At 44.1% G+C, this 22657-nt stretch overlaps 1 protein-coding gene across 3 annotated transcripts in view; it reads right to left on the minus strand.

The window, feature by feature from the left end:
* Positions 1-6008: 6008 nt before the first annotated feature.
* Positions 6009-22657, minus strand: part of LOC115174772 (EH domain-containing protein 3) — a 46750-nt gene continuing 30101 nt past the window's right edge. For 2 of the 3 annotated variants that reach the window (XM_029733653.1, XM_029733652.1), the window contains 4 exons: positions 19271-19324; positions 13555-13967; positions 8792-8956; positions 6009-8213 (listed from right to left, as the gene is read on the minus strand). In XM_029733653.1, the coding sequence (XP_029589513.1) occupies positions 7683-8213; positions 8792-8956; positions 13555-13967; positions 19271-19324 (1163 nt within the window). In that variant the 3' untranslated portion in view covers positions 6009-7682. The remainder of the gene's footprint in view (positions 8214-8791; positions 8957-13554; positions 13968-19270; positions 19325-22657) is intronic. The other variant, XM_029733654.1, reaches the window with a different exon arrangement.

The following is a 22657-nucleotide window of genomic DNA, read 5'->3' on the forward strand; positions in this document are numbered from 1 at the left end:
TCCCTTGTTGTTTTGTTTCTTACTGATTATTTATGGGTGTGTTATATTGTTTATTTAAATAATTCACTAAACATCCCCTGAGGGTTAAAATTGAGTTCTGGTTGTGGTCTGATTTATTTATCGCTCATTGCACCCCACATTTCTTCCCCTTTCATCCGTGTTACCTGGTGTGTTTAGGCCCAGACATTTACGTCTCCTCCTCAGACGAGCTACACCCGAGGGGAGAACGTAAGAGGTGGAATACGGGGCTTACTCTTTGCCTGTTCCAGTCAGTGTGATCCCTTCGCAAAATACAGCTGACAGATATTATTATAAATAATTATGATAAAAATTGGGCTTCCGAGTGGGGCAGCGGTGTAAGGCACTGCATCTCAGTGCTAGAGGCGTCACTACAGACCCATGTTCACAACCGGCCGTGATTGGTGCACAATTGGCCCAGCGTCGTTAGGGGAGGGTTTGGCCGGGGTAGGCTGTCATTGTAAAATAAGAATTTGTTCTTAACTGACATGCCTAGTTAAATAAAGGTTACATTTTTTAAAAATGGTTTAGTAGAACGAAGTAAAAAGCAGGACCTATCTGAGGGGGCATGAGCCTTTGTGCCCACTATGGTCATGCCGCCACTGATGGTTACTACTTTCATATCACAGACAATATTAAGAGTTCAAAAGCAGATCTCTCATTTGATCTCATGATTTTCTATTCAGAAGACATACTTTACCATAGCTTTACATACAATTATTGTGGACACAGTTATGGATTTGGTACTGGGTGAAAACACAAGCCATATATGGCTGTAGGGGGAACTGCGGTGAGGAGTAGTCAGCTGTATTCTCAGTCAGGGGACAGGGGCAGGAGAGGGACACGGACAGAGAGCACAGCTGTAACGGGGGCAGCATTTCCTGTGAGTGGAGAGAGTGCCAGATGTTTGCGACGTATGATGTACTTTTCATCTTCCTCCCCAGGTCCGTGTGTGTACGTCAAGGCCAGTGGCCTGCTCTTGGCCAGCCCTGGATTCTGGGCTGGACCTCCCCCTGTTCCCTTAAACCCCCACCTCTCCCCCCATATCTCCCACGCACACTTACAGAATTTCCCGTGACAACATGCAACATTCAGCTTTCCCTTTTCCTCAACGTTATGACACCCTATGGAGTCAGCTGGTACTGAGAGTTGGGATTCAATGCAAGGAATATTATAGCGCAGTGCACTATAACTGACTTTTACAAGCAAGCAGGCATGCATGCTCAGTGTTTACCATGGATGCGATCTCCACGACTCCGGTGAAAATGCCTTATAAAGGGTGCATCGTCGGCTGTACAGTGCGCTGTTATATAATGCACCTTGAGTCAACACAGTGAAAGTCAAAGTGGAATAGCTGCGGTATGTTTGGTTTGAACTGAAGACATCATCTTCATGTCATTATATGAACCTTCAGTAATAATCAGTAATGTCACCCTATTTGTCATTTGGGTGGGTTCTCATCAAAGGGAAACATGGAGCCACGTCTCTTCTTATGACCATGACTCTTTTGGCTCCCAGTTGTAACAGTAATCTGGCAGTTTGTGTGCGTGTGTTAGGCTTGCACAATTCTGGTAACTTGAAGGATTCCCGGAATAAAGAGGGAATAAGCAGGAAATCCGGAATCCTCCAAACAGGATTAATAGAAAACCGGGGAATTTAAGGAAAGTTATCGTAATTCTGCAACCCTAGCGTGTGTGTGTGTAGCTGGGATGTTGTGCAGACCAGGGGCAGTATCTGAGGTGACTCACCTCCCCATGGCCATGAGGCACAGGGCAGGGCCAGGAAAGAGGGAAACACACTGGAGCCCTCCAGCCCATGTCCCGTCTCCCTGCTCTGGTCCAGGATGGAGCCACTATCTGCCCTCCAAGTATACATAAATAACACAGTCTGGATAGCTTGCCCCTGACTCTATAGAAGGGGGAGGGAAGGGGGGACTGTGGGAAGGAAGGTGGACGCAGGCAACCTGGATGGTTATCACATCATGGTGTCCAACACAGCTGACAAATGTGGATGTACCGGCCATGTGAATGCATGGAGAAGAGGAGAGTGTGATGCAACAAACAGGAAAACATCAGTCACGGAATTGGTGACGCTTATGATTAACTTCATAACAGTAACCAAGGATTTATTCTGCAGATACTAACGTTGAGAGGATATGATCTAAAATATGCATTGTAAGAATTTCCCAAATAAAAGTAAACTACCTGTATCATCTTTCCAGTCCTTCCAATAAATATTCTGTTTGATTCATGTCTATTAGATACTGTATCCAAAGTACAGAGAAATGGAAAGAGACATTCACTTTACAAACTTCTCATCCATGGTCCAGTCCAGAAGAAAGTAGAAAAACCATAACAAGCCAACATTTTGATTGCTGTATTTAAGGCTATTGGCCTCCCCACTGCTCTCTACCTATAGTCATAACAACCAATCATGACCCACATCTCCGGCAGGGAAACCACGACAACAAAACTCCAACCACTAAAACACATCTTCCCTTCCTTCTCCACACAGTTTCTGAAAATAAAGACATGACATTAGGGAAAAAGGTTATAGTGGGGACATGGTACTACTCCATGTGGACTTACTAAAGAACAGAGGCAGGGACACAAGCAAACGGCACAATACACTTTGTAATACTGTAAATGAATGAGGTCTTTATTTCCGTTTTCCTAGCAGAGCGTACTATGAGGAATGTTTTACCATCCAACTTCAGACCAATTAGAGAACAGTTACATAGAACAACAAACACTTGAAAATGGCCACTAGCTTTCTGTAAGTCGGTTAATCACACACACACACAGAATTCTGAGAGACTGAGAGCAAGGAAAACACGCATTCACACACCCGCATAGAAACACATACTCATGGTCTTGTGGTTTATCAAGGAGACCTCTCATTGTTAGTCATTAAAAATACAACTGGCAAAACAGATCCATATCCCAGAACCCCCTCTCCATTTGCCCGTGGTACACACTCTTTCTATCTCTCTATATCAATGACCCAGAAAACAGACTGCACAAACAACACCAATACTCCCACTTGTGATACATCCCATCAGCCATTAGATCAGAGAGTGCCACCACAACATCTGTCTGAGTATTCTGCACTAGCAGACAGGGAAGAATGAGTGATCTTATTTACAAGGGGCCGTGTAATGGATTTAGTTGTGATGATGAACACAGAGCAGGCATCCAGTGTTTGTATCGAGTTATCATTGAACTGGTTGTGTACATGTGAGATACAATCAGGAGCTGCAATCTAACTGAAAATATAATACAGTCAAAAGTTTGGACACACCTACTCATTCAAGGGTTTTTCTTTATTTGTACTATATTGTAGAATAATACATAGTGAAAACATCAAAAGTATGAAATAACACATATGGCATCATGTAGTAACCAAAAAAGTGTTAAACAAATCAAAATGTATATTTGCCTTGATGACAGCTTTGCACTCTCTTGGCATTCTCTCAACCAGCTTCAACAGGAATGATTTTCCAACAGTCTTGAAGGACTTCCCACATATGCTGAGCACTTGTTGGCTGCTTTTCCTTCACTCTGCGGTCCAACTCATCCCTAACCATCTCAAATGGGTTGAGGTTGGGGGATTGTGGAGGCCAGGTCATCTGATGCAGCACTCCATCACTCTCCGTATTGGTCAAATAGCCCTTACACAGACTGGAGGTGTGTTTTGGGTGATTGTCCTGTTGAAAAACAATTATAGTCCCACTAAGCGCAAACCAGATGGGATGGCATGTTGCTGCAGAATGCTGTGGTAGCTGTGCTGTCTCTGCCTGACCGGTTCCCCTCTCTCCACTGGGATTCTCTGTCTCTAACCCTATTACGGGGGCTGAGTCACTGGCTTACTGGTGCTCTTCTATGCTGTCCCTAGGAGGGGTGTGTCACTTGAGTGGGTTGAGTCACTGACGTGATCTTCCTGTCCGGGTTTGCGCCCCCCTCTGGTTTGTGCCGTGGGGGAGATCTTCGTGGGCTATACTCAGCCTTGTCTCAGGGTAGTAAGTTGGTGGTTTGAAGATATCCCTCTAGTGGTGTGGGGGCTGTGCTTCGGACAAGTGGGTGGGGTTATATCCTGCCTGGTTGGCACTGTTGCCGGACGGGGCCACAGTGTCTCCCGACCCCTCCTGTCTCAGGCTCCAGTATCTATGCTGCAATAGTTTGTGTCGGGGGGCTAGGGTCAGTCTGTTATATCTGGAGTATTTCTCCTGTCTTATCCGGTGTCCTGTGTGAATTTAAGTATGTTCCCTCTAATTCTCTCTCTCTCCCTCTCCCTCCCGGAGGACCTGAGCCCTGGGACTTTGCCTCAGGACTACCTGGCCTGATGACTCCTTGCTGTCCCCAGTCCATCTAGTCATGCTGCTGCTCCAGTTTCAGCTGTTCTGCCTGCGGATATGGAACCTTGACCTGTTCACCGGACATGCTACCTTGTCCCGGACCTGCTGTTTTTTCAACTCTCTCTCTCGACCGCTAACTCTGAATGCTCGGCTATGAAAAGCTAACTGACATTTACTCATTTACTGAGGTGCTGACCTGTTGCACCCTCTACAACCACTGTGATTATTATTATTATTTGACCCTGCTGGTCATCTATGAACGTTTGAACATCTTGGCCATGTACTGTTATAATCTCAACCCGGCACAGCCAGAAGAGGACTGGCCACCCCTCAGAGCCTTGTTCCTCTCTAGGTTTCTTCCTTTCTAGGGAGTTTGTCCTAGCCCCGTGCTTCTACATCTGCATTGCTTGCTGTTTGGGGTTTTAGGCTGGGTTTCTGTATAGCACTTTGTGACATCGGCTGACGTAAAAAGGGCTTTATAAATACATTTGATTTGATTTGATGCTTGTTGAATGTGCCTTGAATTCAAAATAAATCACTGACAATGTCACCAGCAAAGCACCCCCACACCATCACACCTCCTCCTCCATGCTTCACGGTGGGAACCATACATGCTGAGATCATCCGTTCACCTAGTCTGCGTTTCACAAAGACACGGAGATTGGAGCCAAAAATTTCTAATTTGCAGTCATCAGACCAAAGGACAGATTTCCACCAGTCTAATGTCCATTGCTCATGTTTCTTAGCCCAAGCAAGTCTCTTCTTATTATTGGTGTCTTTTAGTAGTGGTATCTTTGCAATTCGACCACGAAGGCCTGATTCACACAGTCTCCTCTGAACAGTTGATGTTGAGATGTTACTTGAACTCTGTGAAGCATTTATTTGGGCTGCATTTTCTGAGGCTGGTAACTCTAATGAACTTATCCTCTGCAGCAGTGGTAACTCTGAGTCTTCCTATCCTGTGGAGGTTCTCATGAGAGCCAGTTTCATCATAGCGCTTGATGGTTTTTGCAACTGCACTTGAAGAAACTTTCAAAGTTCTTGAAATTTTCCACTGACTGACCTTCTTGTCTTAATTAAAGTAATGATGGACTGTCATTCCTCTTTGGTTATTTGAGCTGTTCTTGCTGTAATCTGGACTTGGTATTTTACCAAATAGGGCTATCTTCTGTATACCAACCCTACCTCGTCAAAACACAACTGATTGGCTCAAACACATTAAGAAGGAAAGAAATTCCACAAATTAACTTTTAACAAGGTACACCTGCTAACTGAAATGCCTTCCAGGTGATTACCTCATGAAGCTGGTTGAGAGAAGGCCAAGAGTGTGCAAAGCTGTCATCAAGGCAAAGGGTGGCTATTTTGAAGAATCTCAAATATAAAATATATTTTGATTTGTTTAACACTTTTTTGGGTAACTACGATTCCATATGTATTTCATAGTTTTGATGTCTTCGCTATTATTCTACAATGTAGTATAATAGTACTGTACATCTCTGGTTCTGTATATCTCTTTAACGGGTGTGCATGAAAAAAGTAATCTTGTAGATTCATAACTCCCTGACATCTGGAAAAGGAGTGGCTCAGGACTCTTACCGTAATTAGTCTAAACAAAAGCAGGAACCAGAATGAGAAATGCTTGGCTCTGTCACATTTATTAGTTGCAAGACCTACTCAAATTGATGACAACAGGATACTTAGCATACTATCAGCAGCAACAGATGAATTCACAGCAGAAGAGAAGTAGAGCAAGTATCAGTCATATCAGTCAGGGAAAGAAACCTACCACTTGTGTACAGTGTGAGTGGAATAAACTCCCTTATATACTGTGCAGTATATTCTATCAACATATCAATTTCCCCTAGGAACTACTTTCAGATGAGTGTTCCCTCACTATGATCCCAATAATAACTGTCACTGTATTACTATAGCTACAAAATTAAACTTACCCTGGACCTTTGCTACATACAATTCTCATATATCTCTGACCTATTCCATCTTTCTGTTTCTGAATAATCAGGTACAAGAACACAGGGTATTTGGATTATGACTTCATAATATTTATGGTGGATAATATCCAGAAGTGGTCTCAACTACAACACTGGATATCATATAATATGGAGCGTAGAACAGTCTCTATGATAGATATACACTGTATGCAGATAGAATATGAATGTCAGAGTATAGCAAGATTATAACTAGTATTTTTTTGTGCTATTTATTGAGGGAAGCAATCTAAGATAATTGGATGCGAGTAGTGATTTGAATCCTTTGCTTTTAAATGGGTTATGCATCCAGTCAGCACAGATGAACAAGGGAATATTTGTATGTATACTATGTCCCATTGGAAACGCCAGAACAGGACATAAACATAATCTCCATTGTCAGTTCACCTCCTTATCTATGGAAAGATTGAAGTTTCTTTCTCTCAACAGTGATTAGAATGACATAAGTATGCTAAATAATAGGTTAAATAGGTATTAACATACAGACGTTTGACAAGGATACTAGTTACTAGAAGGCAATTTCAAACACTATACATTATAAGGTCTACCAACTCTTAGATTTCCGATATCACAGCTATACAGTTGTAACAGTCTCTTGGTCAGGCTATGAAGGGCCTGCATGTGTTAGGATGCTGCCTTTTCACAAGAAGAAAATATCATATGTCTACACTACCTACTTAGAAAAAGGATTCCTGTCACTACATTTGACCGTTATTGTATTTTAAAGTGATAACTAGAAGGATTATTAAGATTTAGTATTGATATTAGTTTATCCTTTTGAAACATGCCCATTTTCTGGGGTGATATGAAGCAGACTACAAAACAGGCTCAAATAAAATAAAAATAAAACACAAATCATTTATGCTAGAGAGAAACAGACAGTGTTCATGTATCCAATGATAATGCAGGTTATTGTGTCACAGATAGCACACTCTCAGTGGTGTATAACATTAGGGCATGTGGGTGGCGCAGTGTCCAATATCAGTTCCCCCGTCTCTGAACTTTGAACCATGACCTTTATCCCCTTCAACCCAGTTCAATAAAAAATAAAAATCAGACATCTATCAGAAGAGCAAACCAATCCCTTTACTCCCACTAAGCATAACCACAAAGTTTCTGCTTTTCTTTGTTTCTTGTTGAAGCGTGGTTGTCCAACCTTGATGAATTTACCCACACACCCCCCATAGATCCTTCACTGTCCTTCCTCTTACCCACTCCCTCTCTTCTTCCCTCTTACCCACTCCCTCTCTTGTTCAGTGCCCTGAGGAGTTGAGCGTGCAGAGGGGGGGGGGGGGGGGATGAGTCTACTCAGCAGTGATTTTCCTCTTGGAAGGGGGGATGAGATGACCGGGGAGGTCGGCGGGTAGCTCGTGACCCTCCAGTTTGACTTTGATCAGGTGATTGGCCAGGGCAAACTCCTCGTCATCCAGCATCCCATCCTTATCGATGTCAGCCAGCTTCCAGATCTTCCCCAGCACCGTGTTGGGAAGCTTGGACTTCACCATCTCCTTCTTGGCATTGGCGCCAGTCACCTTCCCGTTGACCGGCGACAGCGTGTAGAAGATCTCATCGTACATGGGCTTGTCGCGGGCCACCACCCACTCTGCCTCATCGATACCCTCCCCGGCGCCCTCGCCATAGCCGTGGCCGAAGGGCCCGTTGAGGGTGCCGTCGAAGGCCCCTCCCTTCACCCCCTGCTGGGGTCGGTTGGTCTCCTCCTGTCTGACCAGCACCATGAGACCGGCGATGTCGTGGGCCAGCATGTCGTCCACCGAGTCCAGCAGCTTTATCTTCAGGGGCTGGAACTTGTTCAGGTCGTGGGAATTCAGTTGCTCCTATAGGAGGGGAGAGAGGGCAGAGGTAAGAGGTCAAAAGAGCAGTGTTTTACTCACTACAAACATAGTTTGGGGTCAAGCTGATCTTAGTTGATGCATCTCTACAGTCTCTTATGTGTGAGAGGGAGTCAGAACAAGATACATGACTGTCCTGGTCTGTGCATCAGAGATATGTCAGAAAGGATCAACATGACTACTGTTTACTTTCTACCCTGAGCCAAGTCATGTTGGTGCTTCTCTGTGAGGAAAACAAAGTGGTCATCAGGCCCAGATGGACTGGGGGTTGTTCAGATCTAATTCCTGATCACAGCCAATCAGAAAGGAGCTTGTTTTGTCACCATGGCTCAAAGCAGTCCCAGTAGGGCATACATGTTTGTGTGTTAGCTCAGTAATCAGAGGAAAACAGCACAGATTGTGGGCTTCATCCATCACTCCCTTGGTAAACATGGCATTGTGAGTCATGTTCGTAGTCATTTTATATTTCAAGGTTTTTAGGTATTTATGGTATGATGTCATCTGTCCAGCCCATATTTTACACCAACCCTTTACTCAAGAGAAGCCCCATCTTTCTATCTTACCTGCATCTTCTTGAGATTGGGGAAGTCCCCAGGGGAGATCTGGTGTTCTCTCTCAATGCGGCTGTAGATCTCTCCCAGACTGTTAATCAGCTCCTTCTTCTTGCCCTCCTTCCCAAACACACTGGGCATCTCCTTTTTCAGAGAGCTGATGATATAGGCATGGACCTAACAGGGCACAGAGCAGTACACAGTCTACTCAGTGTGGACTGTCTGTTAAGACTGAGTAGGGCAGAGAAAAATCACTCATATACTGCTTCCTCAAATACTGGGGTTGCAGGACCCATACAGGGGTTGCAGCCAGCTTCTCTTGGGTCATAGCTAGAAAGATTGTTTTGTTTATGTGTCTATTGTGCCACCAAGGGCTCTTTAATGTTCCTCCTAATATCTCAGATGTCCTTGAAACTGAAAATAATTGACATTATGAACATTCAAACAGGAAGGAAGCACTTAAAGCAGTTTTTTGAGAGAGCATGTGGCGGGTATCACACAAGAGGTTTCCCTTCCTTAGGGTTTCCTAGAACTGAGAGGGAAGGGGAAAATAACCTCATCACACGACTGACTCCCCTTGAGATTTCTGAGAGATATTTCACCAGAACATGTTATGCATGTGCTATATCAGAACGCAGAATTGAACATGGCATGTGTATTTGAAAGGAGAACACAGATTACATACGGTGCATTCGGAAAGTATTCAGACACCTTGACTTTTCCCACATTTTGTTACGTTACAGCCTTATGCTAAAATTGATGAAATTAGATAAAATCCTTATCAATCTACACACAATAACCCATAATGACAAAGTGAAAACAGGCTTTTAGAAATGTTTGCATAATTTATTCAAACTTAAAAACAGAAATACCTTATTGACAAAAGTATTCAGACCCTTTGCTATGAGACACGAAATTGTGCTCAGGTGTATCCTGTTTCCATTGATCATCCTTGAGATGTTTCTACAACTTGTTTGAAGTCCACCAGTGGTAAATTCAATTGATTGGACATGATTTGGAAAGGCACACACCTGTGTATATAAGATCCCACAGTTGACAGTGTTAGAGCAAAAACCAAGCCATGAGGTCGAAGGAATTGTCCTTAGAGCTCCGAGACAGGATTGTGTTGAGGCACAGATCTGGGGATGGGTACCAAAACATTTCTACAGTATTGAATGTCCCCAAGAACACAGTGGCCTCCATCATTCTTAAATGGAAGAAGTTTGAAAGTACCAAGACTTCCTAGAGCTGGCCGCCTGGCAAAACTGAGCAATCGGAGGAGAAAGGCCATGGTCAGGGAGGTGACCAAGAACCCGATGGTCACTCTGACAGAGCTCCAGAGTTCCTCTGTGAAGATGGGAGAACCTTCCAGAAGGACAACCATCTCTGCAGCACTCCATCAATCAGGCCTTTATGGTAGAGTGGCCAGACAGAAGCCACTCATCAGTGCAAGGCACATGACAGCCTGCTTGGATTTTGCCAAAGGGCACCTAAAGGACTCTCAGACCATGAGAAACAAGATACTCTGGTCTGATGAAACCAAGATTGAACTCTTTGGCATGAATGCCAAGCGTCACGTCTGGAGGAAACCTGGCACCATCCCTACGGTGAAGCATGGTGGCGACAGCAACATGCTGTGGGCATGTTTTTCAGCAGCAGGGACTGGGAGACTAGTCAGGATCAAGGCAAAGATGAACGGAGCAAAGTACAGAGAGATCCTTGATGAAAACCTGCTTCAGAGCACTCAGGTCCTCAGACTGGGGTGAAGGTTAACCTTCCAACAGGACAACAACCCTAAGTACACAGCCAAGACAACGCAGGAGTGGCTTCGGGACAAGTCTCTGAATGTCCTTGAGTGGCCCAGCCTGATCGAACATCTCTGGACAGACCTGAAAATAGCTGTGCAGTGACGCTCCCCATACAACCTGACAGAGCTAGAGGATCTGCAGAGAAGAATGGGAGAAACTTTCCAAGTACAGGTGTGCCAAGCTTGTAGCGTCATACCCAAGAAGACTCGAGGTTGTAATCACTGCCAAAGGTGCTTCAACAAAGTACTGAGTAAAGGGTCTGAATACTTATGTAAATGTGATATTTAAGTTTTTACATTTGTATAAATTTGCAAAATGTTTCTAAAAAACAGGTTTTGGTTCATGATAATGGAGTATTGTGTGGAGATTGATAAGGAAAAAAACGATTTAATCAATTTTAGAATAAGGCTGTAACATAACAAAATGTGGAAAAAGTCAAGGGGTCTGAATACTTTCCGAATGCACTGTATGTTGAAAGAGTGGACATGATTGCTGAGATAAGGCATACTAAAGATGTAAAACAAGTTTCAAGCACTGAAACGACAACATCTACTCACATCCAAGGCCACAATGATTTTGTTGATATTCAATAGTTGCTCCAGACATTATTGACTGTATTCATTGAGGAATAAAAGTTATGTAACAATAGTAGGTGTGTGTGTGTGTGTGCACAGGCTGGCACTACATGAGTAACCAGCTCCTTCAGTGGAACCTCTGTATCCTCTGCCTCTGTTTCCCTTTGGCGGATGGATGAGCACACTGCTGCTGACAGCAGAGGAAGCCCACCTCTCTGGTCTGATCAGGACAGAGGCATAGGACAGGACATGGACCAGGTTCCATGGACCAGGAATAGGGGGACAGGGGACAGGAGGAGGCCGGAGGTGGGTTACCATTTCCTCTCAAGGTGACCACCTGTTTGGGGGTGATTCCTTGGACTGTGGCCAGGGATGTCCCCAAAACACGCACACAAGGACACACACACACACTCCCTCCTCAGGACATCCTGCTGTGGCTGTGGGATCTCCAGAACAGCCATCTGAAGTGTTGAGATGAGGTGGTGCCTGTATTGTATGACAACAGAGGACCTGGTCATCAGTCACATATACTGGTATGGGGCTAATAGGAGAGGAAGCCCAGAGTTAAGCCGCTGTAATGGCTATGACATAATAACCTCCTGAGCTCAGGTGGCATGTCAAATCAATGCTACCCAATCTATCTCTCTAATTTACATCAGAACGGTCTCTCCTCTGTCTCACTGCTCTCTGATGACTATCTCATGAAGTTCCATTCCACACTAACTAGACAAGAAGCTGATATTTCTGTTTAAATATCCGGTTGGAACCACATGGTAAGACCAAGTTCATCCCAGGAATTCTGACAACCTCATCAATGAAACACTCCCCACTATTCCTGATCACACACACACACTATCATTTAGCTATGGGCTGATAAGATTGTACTGCAAATCAAATTTGCCTGAGACGTCACAGTAACTGGTGACAACACCATATAGTCACGGCTAGGCCACCAGAGAGACAGAGTGGTGTTAGGGCCTGTGGATTGCTCTGAGTTCAGGAGATGGAGAAAAGGGGGAGGAGATCAAATCAAGTCAATGTTTATTTGTCAAGTGCGCCGAATACAACAGGTGTAGACCTTGCAGTGAACTGCTTACGGTGCTACCTAGAACTTAATAAGATACCAGATGGAGAGAGAGACAGAAAGACAGAAGGGGTTGAGGGATTCCCTGGCTGTCTGGGAGGCTGATACAATAAATACAGCCTTGGGGAGAAAGATTCTTCATGTGAGGCTGATTGTTAATCATCTGGTATGTCAGTGGCTGTGAGGATGATTGTATGAACACAGACACCCTGTACTGTGTTGATTGACCTGTCTTTATCCTGATCACTGCTTGGATCCCAGGATGCTCATCTATCGGTCACCCAGTACACTCTTAGAAATAAGGGTTCCAAAAGGATTCTTCGGCTGTCCCCATAGGAAAAACCTTTTTGGTTCCAGGGAAAACCTTTTTGGGTTCTATGTAGAACCCTCTGTGGAAAAGGTCCTACATGGAGCCCAAAAGTTTTCTACCTGGAACTAAAAGGGTTCTACCTGGAACAAAAAAGGGTGCTTCAAAGGGTTCTCCTATGGGGACAGCAAAAGAACCCTTTAAGGTTCTAGATAGCACCTTTTTTTCTAAGATTGTAGGCCTTGATCACAGAACCACTGACCTTGCAATAAAGCTTGGGATAAATTATTCATCAATATAATAATATAATCAATATAGTAACATGTTTTTCTTCTCGCCGTAAGACAATGAATGCATACCAATGCTACTTTGTCACCTCATTATTTGAAAAACTTGAAGAGAAATCCGAGGTCAATCTGAGGTCAAGATTTGTCCCATGACTAACTCCATCTACCGTACCTTGTTTACATCCAATTGCAATCAGCGTTCTATGCCAAATGAACAGTAGTGACCTGTGACTGATTTGGTGTGACTGTGTTCTTAGTGCCACCAATGCTTTAGGACTCTATTAAAGTGTAGCTCAGTTGGGAAGGAACCCTGGTGCCGCCACTGTACCAGCCCTCATCACACCACGCAGTCACACAATGTCCCCTGGGGAGAGGGATTGCAGCTTCGCTCAGTAGGGGAAGGTTATCTTACCCTGACAAAGTGGATGTAATTGCAGTCATTACTCTTGCACTATGAGTCACTGTACCCATCAGTCAGGATTATTAAGTTCAGCAGCAACTCCTGTATGGAGATTCTGTTCCATTCAAAATACCTATTTAACAAATACTTTTCTTCTCTTTCAAAAAATGACTTAACACCTAATAAAAGAGAACTTCATAGTCAGGCCAAAATGACATAACATAGTGCTTAGGAGTACTGGCCACTCTTACTTTTGTGAGAGAATGTGTGTTTTCACGCGTGTTGGTCCATGCATGTGTGAGGTTAGAGCTTACCTTGGCGAGGCGGGCCCTCTTGATGAGGTCATTGAGCTTCCTGAGGGCAGCGTTGCGGGGCAGTGACTGGATGTCCTTGAACAGGTCCTGCTCCTCTGCCTCAAACAGCTTACGGTTGTCGGGGATGAGCAGCGGGTGCGACCAGAATGACCCTATATAGACACGGATCACCTCGGGTGTGTTGACGATCTTCCCCAGCGACCACATGAGGGCGCCATAGACCCTCATCAGCTGCTGCGTCTCAATCTGGTCTGCCTTGTTTAGAACCACCCGGATCTTGTCTTCGTGATTCTTCAGGGCCTTGATGACCTCCGAGAACTCGTCTGAGATGTCCAGCTTGTGGGCGTCGAAGAGGAGGATGATTCGGTCCACACGCTCTGCAAACCACTCCAGCACGGCGGCGAAGTCGTAGCCTTTAGACACGAAGGAGGTGAGGGGAGCCAAGGGTGGGAAAGGTGGGAGAGAGGCAAGAGAAAGGCAAGGATGGAGGAGAGCCAGGAGAGAGGCAGAGTAGAGGCAGGGGAATGGCAGGGGAGAAGCAGGAGTGAGGCAAGAGAGAGGCAGGCGAGAGGCAGGTGTGGGAGAGATGTGGTAGAGAGGCAGGGGTGGGAGAGAGGCGGGAGAGAGGCAGGGTCAACAACCAGCAGAACAACAGACTGTTGGAAGACCAGGGCCCAGTGGTGTCCAGCTAAGTAACCAGAAGAGTGTTGTGAACTTGGCAGGCCTATTGCTCAAGAGTATGACACGTCATCAATTACAAAAGAGAACAGTTAGAACCACTTGTTAAGATAGAGGCTGAAAGGCATTTGAACACAATGAGGTAATGGTTGACAATTTGGTATCTTACCACACAGGTTTAATGGCTTTAAACCCGTGCTAATACATCTTGAACTCACTTCTTGATTTGCACTTAGTTCTCACTACTTGACATGACATGACAGGACAGGACATGACAGGACACGACAGTGTGACTCAGCATATAGCTTCATGACCCTCTTCTCCTCTCCTCGAAGCATTAGCCTCCTGACCTCAAGGGGCTGCAGCACTAGCCTCCCCTAACCTACCCTCGGCCCCACTGGCTGGATAACAGGCTTTACACCACAGGAGGCTGCGGAGGGGAGGACGGCTCATAATAATGGCTGGAACGGAGATAATGGAATGGCATAAAACACCTGGAAACCATTTCAAATCAAATCAAATTGTATTTGTCACGTGCTGAATACAACAGCTGTAGACCTTACAGTGAAATGCTTACTTACAAGCCCTTAACCAACAACGCAGTTTTAAGAAAATTCTAAAAAAGTAAGAGATATGAATAACAAATAATTAAAGAGCAACAGTAAATAACAATAGCGGAGCTATATACAGGGGGTACCGGTTCTGAGCCAATGTGCGGGGGCATCGGTGTCGAGGTAACTGAGGTAATATGTTATTAAAGTGATCGATAATAACAGAGAGTAGCAGCAGCGTAGAAGTGGGGTGGGGGGGGGGGGGGCAATGTAAATAGTCTGGGTAGCCCTTTGATTAGATGTTCAGGAGTCTTATGGCTTGGGGGTAGAAGCTGTTTAGAAGCCTCTTATACCTAGATTTGGCGCTCTGGTATTGCTTGCCATGCGATAGCAGACAGAACAGTCTATGATTAGGGTAGCTGGAGTGTTTGACAATTTATAGGGCCTTCCTCTGACACCGCCTAGTATAGAGGTCCTGGATGGCAGGAAGCTTGGCCCCGGTGATGTACTGGGCCGTACGTACGACCCTTTGTAGTGCCTTGCGGTCAGAGGCCGAGCAGTTGCCATACCAGGCAGTGATGCAACCCGTCAGGATGCTCTTGATGGTGCAGCTGTAAAACCTTTTGCCAAATCTTTTCAGTCTCCTGAGGGGGAATAGGTTTTGTCGAGCCCTCTTCACAACTGTCTTGGTGTGTTTGGACCATGTTAGTTTGTTGGTGATGTGGACGCCAAGGAACTTCAAGCTCTCAACCTGCTCCATTACAGCCCTGTCAATGAGAATGGGGGTGTGCTCGGTCCGCCTTTTCCTGTAGTCCACAATCATCTCCTTTGTCTTGATCACATTGAGGGAGAGGTTATCCTTGCACCACACGGTCAGGTCTCTGGTCTCTGGCCTCATCCCTGTAGGCTGTCTCATCGTTGTCGGTGACAACACTGACAACACACAACACTGTTGTGTTATCGGCAAACTTAATGATGGTGTTGGAGTCGTGCCTGGCCATGCAGTCATGAGTGAACATGGAGTACAGGAGGGGACTGAGCACGCACCCCTGAGGGGTCCCTGTGTTGAGGATCAGCGTGGCAGATGTGTTGTTGCCTACCCTTACCACCTGGGGGCGGCCCGTCAGGAAGACCAGGATCCAGTTGCAGAGGGAGGTGTTTAGTCCCAGGGTCCTTAGCTTAGTGATGAGCTATGAGGGCAATATGATGTTGAACGCTGAGCTGAAGTCAATAAATAGCATTCTCACATAGGTGTTCCTTTTGTCCAGGTGGGAAAGGGCAGAGTGGAGTGCAATAGAGACTGCATAATCTGTGCATCTGTTGGGGTGGTATGCAAATTGGAGTGGGTCTAGGGTTTCTGGGATAATGGTGTTGATGTGAGCCATGACCAGCCTTTCAAAGCATTTCATGGCTACAGACGTGAGTGCTGTGGTTCGGTAGTCGTTTAAGCAGGTTACCTTGGTGTTCTTGGGCACAGGGACTATGGTGGTCTGCTTGAAACATGTTGGTATTATAGACTCAGGCAGGGAGAGGTTGAAAATGTCAGTGAAGACACTATTTGATACCATTCTATTGATTCCGCTCCAGCCGTTACCATGAGCCCGTCCTCCACAATTAATGTACCACCAACATCCTCTGCTTTACACTAAGTGGGTGACTGAACCACTTTACTGTCCTCCTGCCAGCAGCAGATAGAGTGAAGGAGTTAGATAGTGAGAGAGAGCGACAGAGGTGTTTCAGCAGAGATAAAGAGAATCCCCCAAATGATGGCTAATCTAATGGAGCAATTAGCTGTCTAATCTGAAGGCAGTGATCCCAGAAGCTAGGAGACAAAGAGAGCTGTCGGAGGAAAACAGATTTCACCCGCAGAGAAATGGAAATGTACTCTATCTACTCTCTAGCTGGCAGCATATTTTCAGATGATGAGTAGTCCATTCCCAAAGCATGTATTCCTAGTAACGAAGGTAGCTAAGTCTCCCACTGACAAGATGTCAGTGGTAGACGTCAATAAGTATGACATCTTATTTGAATGCCATTGAAATGACAGAGGAGTTCCCATTGGGTGGTGAGGGTATTTCACTGTATCTTTGATTGGACTCCAGGTTAGCTGAGTCCTGACTCCAATTAGCTTTTGGAGAAGTCATTAGCCTAGGGGTTCACATGCTTTTCCCAACCTACACTGTGAATGTTTACACAGTGTGTTCAATGAAGATGAAAACGTATAATTGTTTGTGTGTTATTAGTTTAAGCAGACTGTGTTTGTCTATTGTTGCGTCTTAGATGAAGATCAGATCAAAGTTTATGACCAATTTATGCAGAAATCCAGGTAATTCCAAAGGGTTCACATACATTTTCTTGCCACTGTACATGCCATAGTATTATGAGGACAATAAATGAACATACAGGTTATGGGTACCTTGAGACAAATAAAGCATCTGTGTAAAACACATTACTGAGTTGAAAGAAGAGAAACAATTGAAAGGACTATGAAATACACTGAACAAAAAACATAAACGCAACAATTTCAAAGATTCTACAGAATTACAGTTAATATAAGGAAATCAGTCAATTGAAATAAATTAAATCAGGCCCTAATCTATGGATTTCACATGACTGGGAATACAGATATGCATCTGTTGGTCACAGATACCTTAAAAAAAAGGTAGGGGCGTGGATAAAAAAAACAGTGAGTATCTGATGTGACCACCATTTGCATAGAGTTAATCAGGCTGTTGATTGTGGCTTGTGGAATGTATTCCCACTCCTCTTCAATGTCTGTGAAGAACTGGGACATTTTCAGCTTCCAGGAATTGTGTAGAGACCCTTGCGACATGGGGCCGTGCATTATCGGGCTAATGATGGCAGATGAATGGTACAACAATGGGCCTCAGGATCTCATCACGGTATCACTGTGCATTCAAATTGCCATCAATAAAATGCAGTTGTGTTCGTTGTCCGTAGCTTATGCCTGCCAATACCATAACCCCACCGCCACCATGGGCAGTCTGTTCACAACGTTGACATCAGCAAACCGCTCACCCACACGACGCTGTCTGCCATCTGCCCAGTACAGTTGAAATTGAGATTCATTTGTGAAGAGCACTCTTCTCCAGTGTGCCATTGGCCATCGAAGATGGGCATTTGCTTACTGAAGTTGGTTACGACGCTGAACTGCAGTCAGGTCAAGACCCTGGTGAGGACGATGAGAATGCAGATGAGCTTCCCTGAGATGGTTTCTGACAGTATGTGCAGAAAGTATTCGGTTGTGGAAACCCACAGCTGTCTGGATGGCTTGTCTCAGACGATCCCACACGTGAAGAAGCTAGATGTGAAGGGCTGGCGTGGTTACACGTGGTCTGCGGTTGTGAGGCCGGTTGGGCATACTGCCAAATTCTCTAAAACAACGTTGGAGGTGGCTTATGGTAGAGAAATAAACATTCAATTGCCTGACAACAGCTCTGGTGGACATTTCTGCAGTCAGCATGCCAATTGCACGCTCCCTCAAAACTTCAGACATCTGTGTGATAAATAAGCTTTTTCAGCTCATGAAACATGGGACCAACACTTCACATGTTGTGCTTATATTTTTGTTCAGTGTAGAAAAAAATACTAAGATGACCACCCAGGACTTTCATTTCAGGTTGATTGTTTGTGCATAGACACAACAACACAACCTCCAACTGTGTTTTTGCAGAGATACTGAATATTTCAATATCAAGACACATATGCCTACCATCTATCTAGTGAAACACCTGCCTCCTGAAGCACCTAACAGCTCTTCTTCAATCTTTCCAACTCCAGGGGTGCTAGGCAGAGCTCCTCCTTACCTTGGAGCACTTACAGCTGAGCGAAGGGGAAGAGTTCCACAGAATTCCCAGAATTGAAGACCGTACCAGAAGTTGGGATTAGTGTGTTAATGTTGTTCAAATCACAGGCATGGAATATGGCAGCCATGCCAACACGGGGGATAGAGACGCATGGGCCTCATCCCTGATGATTTGTCAGTTTCACTATGGAGCTTTATTGTTACCTGCGGTAGGGATGGACAGTATATCTGTCTCACCTTTTCTTATGAGGTGGTGTTTATTACCCATTTACTACTTCATACGCCTGTTCTAGTGTTTCTCTCGAGTTTATTGACTAGACTTACCCTAAAGATATTGTGGATCAACATTTACTGTAAGGGCGTAAAATGAACTAAACACTACATCTCAATGCTCCTTCGCCTCAGCAGGGACTTTGATACATATAGGCAGCCGTACAGTAGGTAAGAGACCATAGGTGAATAATGGGCAGGACAATAAGAGCAGTGAAACTGGTTGGCAGGGATTATAAAACAATGTGGGAACAATAGAGGTTAATGTCAGGGGACCCAGTTATTTCATGGCAGGTCTGGCTTGACGCAGCACTGCAGAAACTCCATAGGGTTTATAGTGTAGTAGTATAGGCAAGCTGCATTGGTTAACACTGTGCTTTCACTACAATACCTCCATATGGGCATTTACGATATTCGCTATAGCCGGGTCCATGTTCATTCACAGCTGTACATGGGGAGAGAGAGACACAAACAGAGGTGAAAATGAAATGAAGGAAAAGAAAATTGGGGTTCAGTGCTTCAAGTGGAGATGGAGACGTGTGGGTGTACATTATGATAAACACAATACAGTCTAATAATGCACCTCTCCAGTACTGAAACACAGTCAGGGTCCTGGTAGAATAGAAGGCAAAATGTTTAAAGACATAGTGCAGTCAAAAATGAGATTTTTCTGTCTTTTATATATATTTCCGCACTATGATGTTGGAATAATACTGTGAAATTGATGCCCTTTTAGTGTAAGAGCTGTTTGATTTGCTGGGATGTAGTTCTGGCCTGCCTGGTGGTAAATGAGTTAATAGACCAATAAGAGAGTTCCAAACCTCTCTGCCAATAACAGCTAGTTTCCAGTTTCCCCCTACCCACTCAGACCACTCCCAGACAGATATTTCTCTTCATTTTTGACCATTTTGATTGAAAACATATATTCTGTGGGGTTACCACAGCAACGAGAGAAACCAGAGAGGAGGGAAACGAGACAGAGATGGCAAATATATGCATACTCGTACCATTCACACTATAGAGCAAGCCTCAGACAGAGACCGTCAAGAACCATCACAGAAATTCTTTGTTAATTAGCAACATTGCAAGTACTTAGTACTTTTCATCATGTTAGCTAACCTTTCCCCTAACCTTAACCCCTAACCCCAAGCCTAACTAACGTTGGCTACCTAGCTAACATTATAGCCACAACAAATTGGAATTTGTAGCAAATCATACATTTTGCAAATGTGTTACATATTGTACCAATTGCAATTCATAACATATTGTAAGAACTGCAAGTCTTAAAATATCATATGAATTGTACTTCGTAACATATCATACGAAATGGATGATGGACATCCACAAATGAATTCATATCATATGAAACTTAAGATATCATACTAATTGGAGTGTCCCAGATTTTATTTCATCTATGTTACATCTACCCCTGAGTCCAGTTTGCAAGGACAGGCTCCACACACACAGTACACTCAAACACACACACAAACACAAACACACAGCTGTGCTGACTGTGAGTAAGGTAAATTTAGCCTTCCATTTATTTGCTATGGGAACACATTGGAGTGCGGGACTTTGTTCTACACATTGATTTTAAGTGGGTGAACAGCCATGGTAGAATAACGTTTTAAGACATTAGCATATTTTAAGTAGTTTAACTATAAATTAAGAGTGAAGACTATATGTAATCTATCATTATTGGAAGCATCATAAAAGTGGACCTGCTTTAATAAAGAATTGTATACCTTGGCATACAATAGTTAACAAACCTGGAGCTAATGTTCTGTATGCTCTGCTTCCTAATCAGATGGAAAGAGTGACTATGTTTTATAAGGTCCAAAGTCAATCCAAAAGGTAACAAGTGTCAGAACTATGATATATCAAAACTCCCACTTTCTTCACATCACTGACTTGGAACCGAACAGAACACACAATCAGCTAGCTCTATGACTTTGCCTACACTTGGGCTTTAGAAGCCATAGGGAGTGATTGGAATGGAATATCAGATCCAGGAATCTGTACAAAAGTAAGGGATAGTCTTCATGTCTTTCTTAGTGCTGTACTTCTGACTCGTTGGCCTTCAGAAGTTTAACTGTGTTACTGGTTGACATGGGAACTCAGTCTGGGCCTTGGCTGTGAAAATCCTCTATAATCAGACAATGATCTACTTCGGGCAGGCATGCATGCACCCTGTTGAAGATAACGATTGTTTAACTTAAAAGGGTGGAAACCACTTAGTAAATAAATAAATTAAGAAGAGACTGTGCATCTCTTTGTTAGATTCAAATTCAGTAAGCTGAAAATGCATGATCAAATGGTTTATAAAGACTTCATATAACTCATAAACTCAGTTCACCTCGTCATGAACGGCCGCAGTTGCTCACTAACTGACTATCAATTAACTGACTATCAATTAACTGACTATCAGCGACTGACATAACACAAGAAAAACTGATGACGCGCAAACAAATTTCGAAATTGCACCTTGTTTATTCTACTATTCTCACTCGCAACTGTAAGTTGAGACCCAGACTGAGTTCCTGAAAAAAAATTATACTGGAGAGACATGGTTAAAAAGCTCCAACTCATTTTCTAAATTACTCTAAAAGAGCTTTTATTATACTGCTGTTTTCATTTTTTTACCAAAGGATAAAAACAACAGGAGGAGGTAGCATTCTCTAACGATGGCTGTCCATAAACAAACCAGCACTCCATTTCTCTATAACTACAAGGATATGGCACACAGTGTGGGCTTAGAGACTTTTTTTATAATTGTCCCTTCTGGGCATCCTTACTGAGGTCATTATCCTGCCCATCTGCTAGGTAAGTCTGTGTTTTAAAGAAACCTGCTTCTCTCTCATCTCTCTATCCTATGGCTCAGTTCTAAGCATACACAGATGGTCACCCTCCTTGTACCCGTGCTGCCATGAAGGAGGAATGTGTGCCATATCTCTGTTCAAAGTAATACAATGAATTCTTGTGCCAACCCTCTCCAGTCCCCATACATGAGTCCTTGTCCCTTGCCAACTGTCGTCAGGCCTCTGGGACTGAAGTAGTTAACAGAGATATGGCCTGTTTACTACGACTGGTACTAAAGGGTAATACTTTCTCTTAGGTACTTGAAAGTATCAAGCAGTAATTGTCTCTCAACTTTAACTTGTTTCAAACCCACCACTGTTTCTTAAATGTTTGACACAAGCCATCTTACTCAGTTTTGATGACTACAACATAAACATGGTCATGAGTGATGTTATGCTAATTTGCCCACTTTTCCAGGAATCCTAAAAGAAAAACAAGCTGTGAAAAGTATCGTCAGGTCTGTCCACTGCAGTGCTGTATGTAGGATCCTAAGCTGTACTACACGCATTATTCAGCACCATTAATCCAACAGGCCCTGTCAGGCCAACACGCAGCGCAGTGGGAGAGGAAGCAAAACGGCAGCAAGTACACGCAGATACACACACACACACAGGCATGTTAGACACTCACACACATGCACCTGTCTGCTCTAAAAGGATTACACTTGTTAAGCATCTTTTCAACACGACTACAACCCACATCTCCAAACCACAGTAAGCCTACAGCGGGTCAGCTGTTTAACAGAAAGGTTTATATACCTCCTATAAACAATGTTCCTGGGTTTTAAAGTAGTCTCTACAGAGACAAACACGGAGGGCCTATCTTGCTATCTTGTAACACCTGATTGTAAAAGGCAAGTATTTCACAGTGCGACCCAACCTGGTGTGCAGTGTTAAGGCTCCTCACACAGCCAGGCAGC

This window comes from Salmo trutta, chromosome 35 (genome assembly GCF_901001165.1).
Source record: "Salmo trutta chromosome 35, fSalTru1.1, whole genome shotgun sequence".
NCBI lineage: Eukaryota > Metazoa > Chordata > Actinopteri > Salmoniformes > Salmonidae > Salmo > Salmo trutta.